The sequence below is a fragment of the Prinia subflava genome, chromosome 9 (assembly GCF_021018805.1).
Source record: "Prinia subflava isolate CZ2003 ecotype Zambia chromosome 9, Cam_Psub_1.2, whole genome shotgun sequence".
NCBI classification, from domain to species: Eukaryota; Metazoa; Chordata; class Aves; order Passeriformes; family Cisticolidae; genus Prinia; species Prinia subflava.
The window spans coordinates 19,621,182-19,634,290 of record NC_086255.1 but is presented as its reverse complement, the minus strand read 5'-3'; the positions used below and the strand labels follow the sequence as shown (position 1 = coordinate 19,634,290).

The 13,109-nt window shown below is 44.2% G+C and overlaps 1 protein-coding gene across 6 annotated transcripts in view; it reads left to right on the top strand.

Annotated features, from left to right (window-relative positions):
* PDLIM1 (PDZ and LIM domain 1) overlaps positions 1-13,109 on the top strand; it is a 43,016-nt gene that overhangs the window by 8,843 nt on the left and 21,064 nt on the right. For 5 of the 6 annotated variants that reach the window (XR_010081327.1, XM_063405832.1, XM_063405837.1 and 2 more), the window contains exons 2-3: positions 3,166-3,317; positions 12,270-12,354. Coding sequence is in view for 5 of the 6 variants with exons in the window: in XM_063405832.1 (XP_063261902.1) it covers positions 3,166-3,317; positions 12,270-12,354 (237 nt within the window). In the remaining variant the exon portion in view is untranslated. The remainder of the gene's footprint in view (positions 1-3,165; positions 3,318-12,269; positions 12,355-13,109) is intronic. The other variant, XM_063405836.1, reaches the window with a different exon arrangement.

The following is a 13,109-nucleotide window of genomic DNA, read 5'->3' as shown; positions in this document are numbered from 1 at the left end:
AAGTTACTTCCAGATGTGAAGAAGCTGTATTTTAAAACATGTTTACTTTGGGCAGATATACTTCTCTTTTATTTTTGTGCAGCACTGTAGCTTGTCCTTAGGGGAGAGGATTATGTGAGTACCTGAGTGGATGGAATAGCCCTTGTGCTACCAGTGGCTCTTATCTGATGGAGAAGAGCACTCACATTTCAAATTCCTCTGAAGTGTACACAGAAGGGAACTGACACCACAAGCACTGGCAATGCATTGAGGTGTCACTGTGAATGCCAGCTGCTCTTCCTGGTGACTCTTGGGGGTTCCTCAGGAGTTTTCAGTATTTCAGTGTCCCTGGCTGCTGTGGTTTAGCTGTTCCTGGTGACACATGGTCGTTTCTACCAGCCTATCACATATTGTATAATTATCAGTCTTGAAATGCAAGCTGTATGGCTGAGTCTCCAGCAGTGTTCCAATGCTGGCGTTAATCCACTGTTGTTCTTGACCCTTTGGCAGCTTGTCTGATTGAAAATGAATCATGGTAACAGTGTACTGAGCTTGGTGTTCCTTACAGGGTGAATAATGTGCCTCTTTCCCTCCTCTAGTAGCAGAGGAAATAAAGGCCCCAAGAAACCAAGTGACTCAGTTAAGGTCCAGAGACCAGGTGAGGACTCACACTGCAGGCTCCTTTGGTGTTTCCTGCAGGCTCCTTTTGTTCTAATGATATCCTTAGGGATATGTCTTATGGTTTTTATAGTGACAGTTCCCAAATCTGGTAGGACTGTAAGCATTTATCAGTGCTCAGGATTTCTTCAGAGCTGTGAACTGTCCCTGTGTGCAGGCTTTGGCTGGGGTAGAATTGTTCACAGTGGCTGGTAAAGGAATGTGTTTTGGACTTGTGCTGAGCACAGGGTTGATAATTCAGATATTTTTTTTATTATTGCTGACAGGACTTATATAAAGCCAAAGCCTTTTTTGCTTTTTGCACTGCCATGCTGGTGAGGAGTCTGGGGGTGCATGAGAGGCTGAGAGGAGACACAGCTGGGACAGCTGACACCAACTGACCAAAGGCCACATGACATCATGCCCAGTATATAAAGAGGGGGAGGAAGGGGAGATGTTTGGAGTGATTTTCTTCCCAAATAACCATTACACATGATGGAGCCCTGTTCTCCTGGAGATGGCTGAACACCTGCCTGCCCATGGGAAGGAATTCCTTGTTTTGCTTTGCTTGTGTGTGTGACTTTTGTTTTCCCTATTAAGCTGTCTGTATCTCAACCCAGAAGTTTTTTCACTTCTACTCTCCCAGTTGTCTTCCTGGTCCTGCAGGTGGGGGAGTGAGTGAGCAGCTGAGCAGGGCTTGGCTGCTGGCTGGGGTTGAACCACGACACCCTGTCACAAGGTTTACAGGAGGTGCTCTCAAGGCAGTGAATCCAGTGGCCGCAGGTTGCACTCAATGGTCACCAGTCAGCTGAGAGCTGCAGCTTGGCAGGTGATGATCTTCACATTTGAATCAGATTTTCTGTATCCATTTGGTGCTTTGTCTGGTATTTTCATCGGGACTTCTCTCAGTTCAGAGACTGCTTGCAGAATTCAAAGTAGTGTGCAGGTAGATAGATATTCACTACTGGTTGACACATCTGAAGCTCTTCGGATTGACGTTGAGCGCCTTGGTCTGCTTGGACATCTGTGAACCGCATCTGTGTCCTTCCTTTTTCCATTAAACACTTTCCGTGTAGAGAAGTGAAGAAAGAAAAACATCTTGTGATTTTTCTTCTGGTTGGGGCAAATAGCCCACTACATCTGTGAGGAGATATGCTGACCAGCTTCAGATTGACCCAGGGTGAACAGTGATTGCTGCTAATGTGTGACACCTCTAGAAGGGAGTGTTTCCCTGGGGGCAATGGTTTGCTGACCAAGCCCTAGTTAGGAGGGATCTCTAAATCTTGTGAATGGCATTTATGTCTGAAAGCTCTGCTGGGTTTGCTCAGCTGCTTTCCAGCATGCTGAGACCTAGCATGAATGTGTAGAATGAATACCAGTTGCAGTGGACTCATAAATGAGGTATGTCTCAGCTTCAAGGCATGTTTCAATCTGTACTCATGTCTGGGAGCAGTCCACCCTTCTCATTTCCTCTGGCTCTTAAATAATGGACAAAAGCCCATAGAAATCGTTACACTCCTTTCACAAACTCATTAAAACTACACAAAATCTTACATAGTGTTTGCAAAGCCACAAACATGATGTTATTCACCTCTGCCCAGGCAATAATTTTGGTCCAAAGAGGTCTCGGTTGTTAGAAGGACACCTCTTTAAAAGAAGTAGGGTAAAATGATGAAGCCATTTAGTTGATTTGCATGAAAATGCCAAGTTTTAGCTGAGACCTTTTTCACGAGGAGTGTCATACTGATGGCGTTGCTGCATAGTGCCTTCTGTCTGGGACCATATGGAGAGGAAAGGGAGATGCAGTATGGCAGAAGGTATCAAGGTGAGCTGTAGTCAGGCAGGGGGGTGGTGCTTCTGTTTTTTCAGACACTGTTGACAGCTTGGGGTTTGAAGATGAAGATTCTGATGCCTTTCTCCCTTCCAGTCTGCATAGATCACGCACTGCTTTGGGATTGATCTTGCTAAAGTCAGTAAATGTGTGTTGCACCTCTTCCTGGGAAAAACCATATTATTACAACTAAAGAAGCAATCAAAAATCTTGAGCCCCATACTTTCCTTCAAGGAAGAAAACAAATGAGTTTGTAATGCAGGCAAAGCTGCTTGTGATTGTCTTTGGTATTGCAATGACTCTGATGCTCTTTTCTGTCACCTCTGTCCTTAGAGACTTGGACTCCTGTCTGTCCTCAGCACCTTCTGTTTCAGAGAGCACTTACCTGTATGGTATGAATGAACAGAGTTGCTTTCTGTATGATCTTGCTCTCTAGCATGAAAATTGTCTTGAGTGAAAAATACAATTTCTGCTATTTACCTGTTGTCCTCTCTCCGTATTTCTGTGGGTGCCAAAACAAAATCCCCTGTCTAAAAGATCTAGATAGGTTTCTGCTGGGAATTTACTTTCATTAATTTTAACTTCTTTGCTGCCAGGTACCATTGGGAAAAAACCACAACTTCTCCAGCTCTTTTTCAAATGTTGCTGTGGAAGTCTCTTACCTGGAAAGTCCATTCACTCTTTTTGTTTCCTCTTAGGTGACTCCAGGCAGCAAAGCTGCAGTAGCCAACTTGTGTATAGGAGACCAGATCATAGCCATCGATGGAGTGAACACAGATAACATGACACACCTTGAGGCACAAAACAAAATCAAGGGTTGCACAGATGAACTGACTCTGACAGTCACCAGGTACGTAGCTGAGCAGGACTGCTGGAGAAGGGAGGATTGCAGGGTGGGCAGTAGCTGTGTTTTGGTTTGACAGTAGACCTCTCTAGCTGGTTTAATTTGACCTCTTAGTGCTTTGTCTGGCAGGTGCTGGCTAGCAAGGAGGAACTACATTTCATCCTTTAATCCTAATGCTGCTTGCATTTGCTGCACTTTGACCTTATGAAAACAACTTTCCAAGTGAGGAATTGGCTGATAATTTATGGCAGGGTCTGTCAGCTTGGCTCCTGACAGCAAGAAACCAAAGAGGGTCTCATGAAAACTTCACTTGCAGCAAAGGAGGTGCAACCAGAGATGACCTTCCTTCCTGTTGCACTCATTTAGCAGTTAAAAGATACACTTGTGTGTTGTTCCAAGCAATTAATTGCCTGGTTTCTGCCAAGCACAGACTCAGAAATGTTGTACATTTTGAAGCCTCTTGATCAAACAGCACTGTCAGTATTAAACAGTGATGACCCAGGGTGCAACGAATTTCCTCTTAGGCATCAGTCTTTCAGTGTCCTGAAAAACTAAAGGCAGGTGACCGCTGAGCCACAGTTTCTGTCACTAGTGCAGTGCACAGGCTGGCTTCAGCCTTCCCACCATCTTGAACTGTGGAGCAATGGACAACTTCACTCCTTTCACTAGCCATGCTTTGTTTTTGGGCCATCTTGGTACAGAGAGGAAATGGTGATGGGAAGGCAGGCCTCTGCTTTGCTTTAACCTGTTGCTACTTAGAACTGCAGCCTGGTTTTTCTGAGGGTGCTGGGGATTTATCCTTCCTTCTGATGTGAATTGCAGCTACTGACGCTTTTCAAAGTCAGATGGTAGATTCAGTGTGGTGTTTCTAGTTGCTCTGGAGCAAGTTTTTCCTGTGACTGCCTTCCCTCAGAGTGATCATCCATCAGTTTCAGGGCAGATGCAGGGGAAGTGCTTTCAAAAGGAGTGCAAAAGCATGCCTGTAATGACACAGTGGTTCAGTTGTTCAGGCAGTTGTTCTGTGATAAGCAGAAGTCTTTAGTGTGGCTCAGACAATGCCAGGAGTTCAGCAGGCACTTCCCAGTTCAGGAAGAAGTGATGAGTCTTGGCCAAAAAATGCCCGAGAGTTCATTAAGGGAATTCACAGATGGAAGAATGAAGCACAGTGCAGGCAGCGTGAATGAGTAAGGGAGCATTGCAGCAGCCTGGTAACCCCAGAGCTTCTCATACTGGCCTTGAACTTAGCAGCATGTAATCTTCCTGCAAAGGAGTGTTCCTTTTCCTCTCCAAAACCCAGCTGCTTGACTTGGCAAACCAGTGCCATGTGGTTGTGGCTGGGAAAGAGGAAGGGAGGCAAGGGCTCTTTCAGCCTGCAGGCAAGTTCACTCTTACAGATCATTGAGTCTGTAAAATGTGTTTGCTAATGTTAATTACAAAGTCATTAACTTTATAGCTATCCTATGCACATTTCATTGGCCTTGGGCATGGAAGCTGCCCAGGGAGAGATTTCTAGCTGGATCTGCAGCTGTGTAAAATTGTGCAGGGGCTTTCAGTTTACACAACTCAACTCTTTCAATGAGGCAGCATGAGTGTGTGTTGGATGCTTCTGCTGCTGTCCTGATCACTGAGTTCTGCTGACAGAAGGCCAAGAGGAGTGTCTAAACTGCAAGGATGTGAAAGCAGTAATCTGACTTCTTACCACTTTTGAGTTTGATATTACTACCCATTGCTCTGTGGAAAATCTGTGTGCATCATGTTGCCTTTCCTGTACTCTGTTGAGAATATTTTATCCCTGATGCCCAGTGTCTCCCTCTAGGCCCCCATGAGTGAGTAGGTCTAGATGCAACTGGACTCAGTGGTCAGAAGTGCTATGTAGTCTTTATTGCTGAGGCAGAATCACTTCTTTACTTTGCAATCTAAGGCCTTAAAATGAAAGGTCTTGACAGGATGCCTAGAGAGGTGACAGAGGAAGCATTTTAAAAGACCTGGAGCCATGCTTCATCTTCCTACTCAGCTTAAGGTAGGGGAAGTGGGCGAGGAAGGCAGACCGTGGGGTGGTGGTGAGCCCTCTGTGAAGAAGGGAAGGGCATTGCCATGGATGTGAAGAGGTTGGAAGGCTCTTGGGGAAAAGGAGTGCCCCCTGGCCCAGTGGTGTGGCTTGGGCTTCCTGAGCTTTGGTGGCACAGCTCAGTCTCTAAGACTGGACCCTACAGTTGGCAAGGAAGGTCAGAGCTGGAAGTTTTTTCTCTGTCAAAGTACTCTGTAAGTAGTTGGCTGAGTATGAAAAGGAATGTATATATATCATTTGCACTGCAACACCACCAACCCTTGGTTTCCACTCTGTGCAGTTGTGGCTCATTAGCTGAATCAGTTGAACCAGAAAGCTGTGCTGGCACACATTGCTCTGGCAGAGCAGCACCTCTGTGGGTTGGAACATCACACAGCTGGTGTGAGGATGTACCCAGCTGTGCTAGGTTTTCTGGAGTGAGAAGTCTTCTAGTCCTTCTTTTCTACTCAACACTGGACAGATGTCTTGTGAAAGCATAAATCCTTAGTGATTTTTAAATTGCTAGCTGATGAATTTTTAATGATTACTTATTTAAATGATTACCCATGCTAAATATTCTCTGACCTGCATTCAGTGCAGCAAGAAGGTTGTGCCAGGTGGATTTCACACACAGGTCTGAACTCACACCAGGTGTTTCAGCTTCACCTAAGTATCAGCAGCATTGTGACAGTGGAGACTTCATTTGTGACTGTGCTGTAAATGTGATGAGTGTATGTGGTTTGAGGAGCCTAGTGAGTAAATTAGTGCAAGACAAACCTTTAAAGGATAATATATACAATGGAGGTATCTCTGCTGCAGAAAGCCTTTAAGCTGCAAGTAGCTGGAAGCTGGGAGAATGTTTCATGGAAGTATTATTCTTGTCTTTTTCATATGCTCTTCTGTGAACCAAAACAATATTTATACATGTGTGTTCTTCAAATAGGCAGCTCTCTTCTCTTTTAATGATAGCCAAGCAGTTTACATGTCTTCATGTTTAACAATGATTATTTAAGAGAAGTGTAAATGTAGACAATTGAAAGGACTTAAACACTTCTGGTAAAGGAAATGCTGTTTGCACTGTATGCTTGATTGTGTATATCAACAGCATTCCAATGTTTCCTGTTTCGCTATTTTTCTTAGCAATGGTAACAGTCCAAAAATATTTCAGATCAGATTGTAGGCAGGAAATCTCGTCTAACACAAGTCACCATTAAAAACGTATCAACTTTCTAGCTGAAGAAAACATGCCTGGTCTGCTTTTTCGCCCAAAGGGGAAAATCTCCTAATTTCCTAGGATTTAAAACCCAGCCACAAATTGCTTTCTCTGAATACTCTTGTCTAAGTGGCACTGCCAGGCGCTTTGCTGTTCGACTTGTGAACAGAGTTGGAAAGGTCTGTCACCCACTGGAAAGTGGGTGTTCAACAACGTTGCCATAGATAACAAATGCCCACTGAACTCACTGTGTCTAGCAGCTCCTGCCCTTTTCTGAGCCTCTGTTTGTTCATTCATTTTGCTTTTTGTTTCAAGAGAAATGTAGTTACCAAGAAACTAGAGGGGAATATTTGTGAAAAAGGCCTGCAAATATGTAATGTCTTGTTCTGCTCCTACTGTAATTTTCCTCAAATTTCAAGCTGCTTTTCTGCCACTCTGCTGCCAGCTTATAATACATTAATGCATCTTTTTTGTTTGCAAAATAGTCTTTTAGTTTGTTGAAAGTGCTGCCAAGGAGTGAAGCTATGTATTTGTTCTTTGAAAAGCTAGCATCAGGGAAGTCAGATCTGCTACCAGGATTAAATGGATTGTCAGAAAGGATCATGTGTAGATGCTTATGAAGAAGAAGAGAGCACAAGTGTCATGTCCTCTGCATTTTATGTGGTAGGTTTGGTTGCACTCTTGCTTGCTCCATCTGTTCCTAGGTCTGAGCTGTGGGGAATGGTTGCACAAAGCCACAATAGGCTTGGATTTCTGTTCTAGGAAGTTGATGGAATCCGTTGACTCATTTAGGTTTGCTTTTTTGCTTCTCTGCCAAGAAGAGTTTTCCAGTTCTGTCATCTTACTAATAATTCCTTTGGCCCTGGGAAAAGCCAGCTGCTCAGTGTGCAGCTATATAAGGCCATGCAGGTTGCCTGGCCCTCTGTGGCTGCTCCCAACCTCTCTGTGGTGGTATGGTGCTTCCAGCCCTCGTGGGTGCATGCCAGCAGCTTTTACTGACAACAGACACATTCAAAGTAATTTTGGCAAGTCAAGATTGGCATTTGTTGTGATTTTACAGCCTCTTGGATGAGGCAGTATCAGTTAACTGCAGTGGGCTAGTGGAAGAACAGTGTGAGTCTGAGCGGTCAGGTGTGTCAGCCTTTGTAGCTGTCATGAACCTACTCCAGATACACAGAAGAAGCCACAGAAGTTTGACTGAAGTTGCCTTTTTGGTTTTAATGGTTGTATAAAGAGACACCTGAAATGCAAGAGGGGCATGCATGGAGAGATGCATTTGGGGCCTCTTGTCTCTGTGAAGTTGTGACTGTCATTGCTGTTTGAATTGACAGGAGGCTGTATGCAGCCTGAGTACAGTTCTGCTTGCCAAACTAAATATGTCCATTAATAGCTGGTTGTTAAAAGTGATTACTCATGTTTAAAACCAAAGGCCTGTATTTGACAGCTGTTGTAGCTAAAAGGCTGATTAAAAGGTAGATTCCTGGTAGTCTGAGAGCTCTCTTAGTTTCTAAACATTATTAAAATGCTTGTTGAAAACTCTGGTGAGAGGATTGTGAAAGATAAATTCTTTAGGTCTTTCCTCATTTTGCAGCTCAAAAACTTTGTGCTGCACAAGAAACTTTTCAGTCCTTTGGGGTTCATTTGCTTCATGGTATCTTAGTTGTGTCCATCCCAGTGTTTGAAATGAGATGTGAATGAATGTAGATGTGCCATTATTCTTTATGGAAATTACACAGTTCCTGGCACAAAGAATTAGACCCTCATTTTCCAGCTCTGAGTTTTCGCTTGAAGCTATGGCCCAACTTTGCATGCAAAGCACTGATACCAAAATCCAGGCTCTTGTAATGTTTATATTACATGTTCAAGCTAAGCTACTTGAAAAAAATTTGTTTCATAAATACCTCTTCATACTCCTGCCTGGACTTGCCTGTGATTTCCTTCCTTCTTTTCCTACCAGTACCTCTGCATCCAAAGTAGCATCAGAGAAATTTCTTTCTAATCTTGGGTTTTGGTTTCTGCCTGGATGAAACAGGAGATGCATGGCTCATTCCCTGGCCCTGTCTTAGTTACTCCCTATCGTGTAGTGAGGAAACAACATGGAAATGCAAAGTGCAAAAATGATGGAGTTTGTATATGTATGTGCCTGAGGTTAATTTGCCTGACCCTCATTCTCAGTCTTGTTTGTGTCATGTTTTTGTCTCCTGCACTGTTTGAGTGTTGCTCTCTGGTGGAGTCTCATTTGAAAGAATATGCATTAGAAAGCATATTATAAAATAAATATTCATCAGTTTATCAGGAGTTTCTGAGATCCGATAAGGATGCCAAAGCCTCTGGCTTTCCCCAGCCAGGGTGGGATTCCCCAGCAGGCTGTTGGACCTCCAGCCCCTCCACCAGTAGAGAGGCAGGTCTGGCAGCCCTGCAAGCATGGCCATGCTGATGGGTGCAGGGAGGTGTTTTTTTTTGGCTGGGGGCCTTCTCCCTCAAATCTGGAGAACAGATCCTCCAGAGAGGCATGACCAGCAGCAGCCTGCTGTGAACTAAAGGTACTGTTGCCAAGGCTGGGTTTAGCTGTCTACTCTGATACCTGTTCCCTCCTTCACGTACCTAAGATATGAAAACATAAGGATAAGATACAAACATGGTGAGTCTAATCTGCCCTGCTGTCTGTGTCTGGTGCCCACACTTCCCAACACTGCTGAAAGTAAGCCCTGGGCCAGGAGTGGGACATAAGGTGAACTTTTAGGTGGCGTTTTTCTTCCTCCTGCCACACCTCAGTAGAATTACAAGCATTGATACAAGCAGAGCCAGGAAACCCTTCCCAAGAGCTGAGACCATCGTGGTCCTACCCCAGACTGCCCCACAGGTAGTGCCGTGGGAAGGGGCACATGCCTTGGAAGATCTGCTGGGTAAAGCCAGGGAGAGCAAAGCTGTGTCCTTTTTGCCACTTCACTGGGGCCATAAATGGGCTGCTGAGAGCGGCTGAGGGGCTCTTCTGCAGCTGTTGTGAAGACAAAGGGAAGCTTTATCTTCCCTGCCTTAGAGGGACAGATGCATGGCCTATTTAACGTTTCTGTTTGGATACCTTCTCAACTGAATTGAAAGTAAAGCTTGGAGTTACCTTGCTGCTTCCATTTATATCCAGTGACAGAGCAGAATGGCAGCAGTCTGGGGAACAAACTTGAGCTATTTGCCTTGCCTGTAAATAAAGGAGAAAAATCTGGTCAAACCCCCTGTGGGCTGCAGCAGTTGGCCATAATTGCCTCCTCTCCTCTGGAGACCAGTGTGCTGTGTCACCAGCACGTCAAATGCATTGAGGGGCAGTGGGATGAAAACAAGTGCCTGAGAGGAAGTTTCTGTTCCGTATTCATACACAGGCCTGCTGTAGGCTTAAATTTTTCAATGTGAATAAAGCCTTCTCATGCTTCTGAAAGCTCATAATAAACTGCTGTAAAAGAAAATACTATCTCAGAGGTTCTTGTATCACTGCTGCGAGAACTGGCACAGGGATGCCTCATGCTAGAAATCAGCTGAAGTGTTTAATGCTCTCTGAGCTGCTCTTTCATCTTCAGCCAATGTCCCTTTGCTTATAGCCTGGCTGGCTGGGTGTCTCATTTCCATATATTTTGCTGTGTCCCCTGTTTTTCCAGAGGAGATGAAACTTGGTCATACATGATCTCTAAACACTTTCAAGGAATAAGGCTTTGTACTGGTCAGCAGGCTGCTTCCCTATGGTCAAACAGTGTTCAGGTGTGGAAAATACAGCCATCCTAGAAATGAGTGTGATTTTGTGAGGCTTGATAGCCATAAACTGGCTGAAATTGCTGGTTCCTCAGGCACCTTAAAGTGGGTTGCCAGAAGCAAGGAGAGAATGGTTGTTTTGCTTTCACCTGAGGCATTTAGGACATCCAGTAACAGCAGCTGTTGTGACAACATGATGATGAGATTGTGCAGCTATTACAGTCATACAGTCTGTGTTTGCCCCAACTTGCCAGACAGTAGCATTTGAGTGGCATGGGTCGTCAGGCATTAACTGGACTTGCAGGATGCAATAACCAAGGGTCAAAAGTTTGCTGTACCTGAGTATCCATAAAGGATATCAGGTGTGACCTGTGTGTTTGTACTTCTCCTGTGAAAGGAGGTGCAGCACAGCAGACTTCATTCAACTTTCTCCTGTGTAAAGTCCACAGTGCAATAAAGGTAATAGCAGGTTAATAAAATTCTTCCTCTTTCCTGACTGAGAATGTCGCCTCCCATCTCCTCCCACTGCCCTCTGGATGCAAATATTAAAATACTATTTAAGCAATAAATGGCTGGGATGTGTATGTGCATCTCAGCTAAGTTTGGGCTGTTTAAAACGTGTTTTGACTTTGGAGGGCTTTTAGAGGAATGGTGCACACCAGACTGAATGTATTGTGGGTAGCTCTATACCCTGTTTCTCCATTCTTGTCAGTTTTAGAAGCATTTTCTTTTTCTAGTCTCTTCTCCTTCTTTAACTAGAAAATCTCTTTCCAGTTATCCAGTTAATTCTCAGTGGAAACATTCCTGTTTTGCTAACTAAGTACTTAAATTATAGCAAGTCCTTGACCCACAAATACCTAGGAAGTACATCTATTTGCAGTTCCAGTTTCCAGAAAGGGCTCCTGTCGACAGGACAGGACATGGTTTTCAGACCTCATCCTCAGAGTTTATCAGCCATCTGGTTGCTGCATGATGCAATGTTTAGCATTGAACAGCAGTTTCATTCAACAATACTGCAGTCACTCATTCCCTACTGTTAAAAAGTTTGGGAAAAGTGGCCCTGTTTAATCCGTCTGAGACACTAACTACTGTCTTTACTTCTGAGAAATGTAGGCACCATATGTTTCCCACAACGTATTTCAAGCAAATCCAAGCACTCCACTTCTTCCTCACCACTTGTTTGTCATTATTTGGGCCATAGCAAAATTCCACAATGATGATGGTAAAAGCAGTTGGTTTGAGTTGTAGATCTTGACATGTGTTTCAGACTACTGTGAGTAATTGGGTCAGACCACAGACCAGTAAACAGTTACATAGACTTTCTCTGTCACATTAGGTCATCTCAATACTTAGTCCCATTGCAGACTGAGATTTTTAATTTTTTTTTCATCATTCCCAAAACCTTCTGTTTGTTCAACTTGCATACCACTGTAAATAAGAAGAAAATTCTGGAGACCCAAATTAAAAAATATTTCTAGCTTATCTCCAAGGCAGTCCAACCTCAAGAACAAAATGTTCTCTGTTTAGTCAGTACAGACAAGAATCATTCCTTTTCCTGGCTACCCAGAAAAGCTGAAACACATAGCAATCTGAATTGTCCCACTTAATTAAGGGATCTGCATCTAAGGGATATCTTCAGCTTTTGCTTTTGGGTAACCCCAGCTTGACAGCCTGGGTGGGAGCCCATGCCTATGTGTTGCCTCTGGAGTCACAAAGGATAAGCCAGGACAGTCACTGCTGAGATCTTGTCTTGCTCCCAGGGCCTCATATATCTAAGCCAGCTACAAACTACCTAAAATGAGGCTGTTTAGATTCCTTCTGATCTGCACAGATATATATATATATATATATGAGAGGCTGCAGAAATGTTTGAAAAATTGATGAACTTTGAGTCTTTTAATAACAATAATGGTGCTCACTGATGAAAACAGAATAATTATTCAAAATTTGTGTGTTGCAGAACGGAGTCAAAAGTCTGGTCACCACTTGTGAGCGAGGAGGGAAAGACACATCCTTATAAGATGAATCTGGCCTCTGAGCCACAGGTAAGTCCTAGAATAACTGTCTGCTCTTGTTCCCTCTCACTCGTGTGAGAGAATTTCCAGGCCTGGTCCTCCAAGGAGCTGAGCACATGCCACTCTGTTAATCGTGGTGGGGGTAGCATCATACCATACAGTATCAAGAGATCATGTGGGCCTTGGAGGCTTTGAGCCACAGACTCCCTCCCTCATGGTGAGCAGCCTGCTGCTGTGGAGAGCTAATTGGGTGCCATCCCAAAGGTAACTGCTTGGGTCAGAGTGTCTCCTGCCATCTGCATGCTCACACCTACCACAGGGCACAGAAGGCACTGTAGAGGTGTGGCTCAGTAAATCATTGCTACTGTGCTAAACTGGTTGGTTTTCATAGATAGAAAAGACTCGAGGGGTGAGGAATATTATTCACTCAGTGTTTCCTGTTGGTTTGGTTTGGGTTTTTTTCTCTTACTCAGTAAGCTCTTAGCAGTTTAGCTGTGGAGAAAGTGAAAGAGAAATACACCAGCATCTTACGTTTTTATCTGTGTGGCAGATCATGCAGCCTCTGTCTAGGAAGCTGGTTTTGTAACCTGTTGACAACCTTGCTTCGCTGGTCTGCTGCCTCTGTCAAGTAACTGTAGTAATAACAGTGATCAGTGCAAGGGCATCACCTGAGCTAGATTTAGAGTATTACTCTGCAAAAAATCTATAACTACACTAAAATCAGTGGCATTCCTCTGGATTTTCACTGAGGCAGTGGCATGGCCCCAGTGAATTCTCGCCCAAGC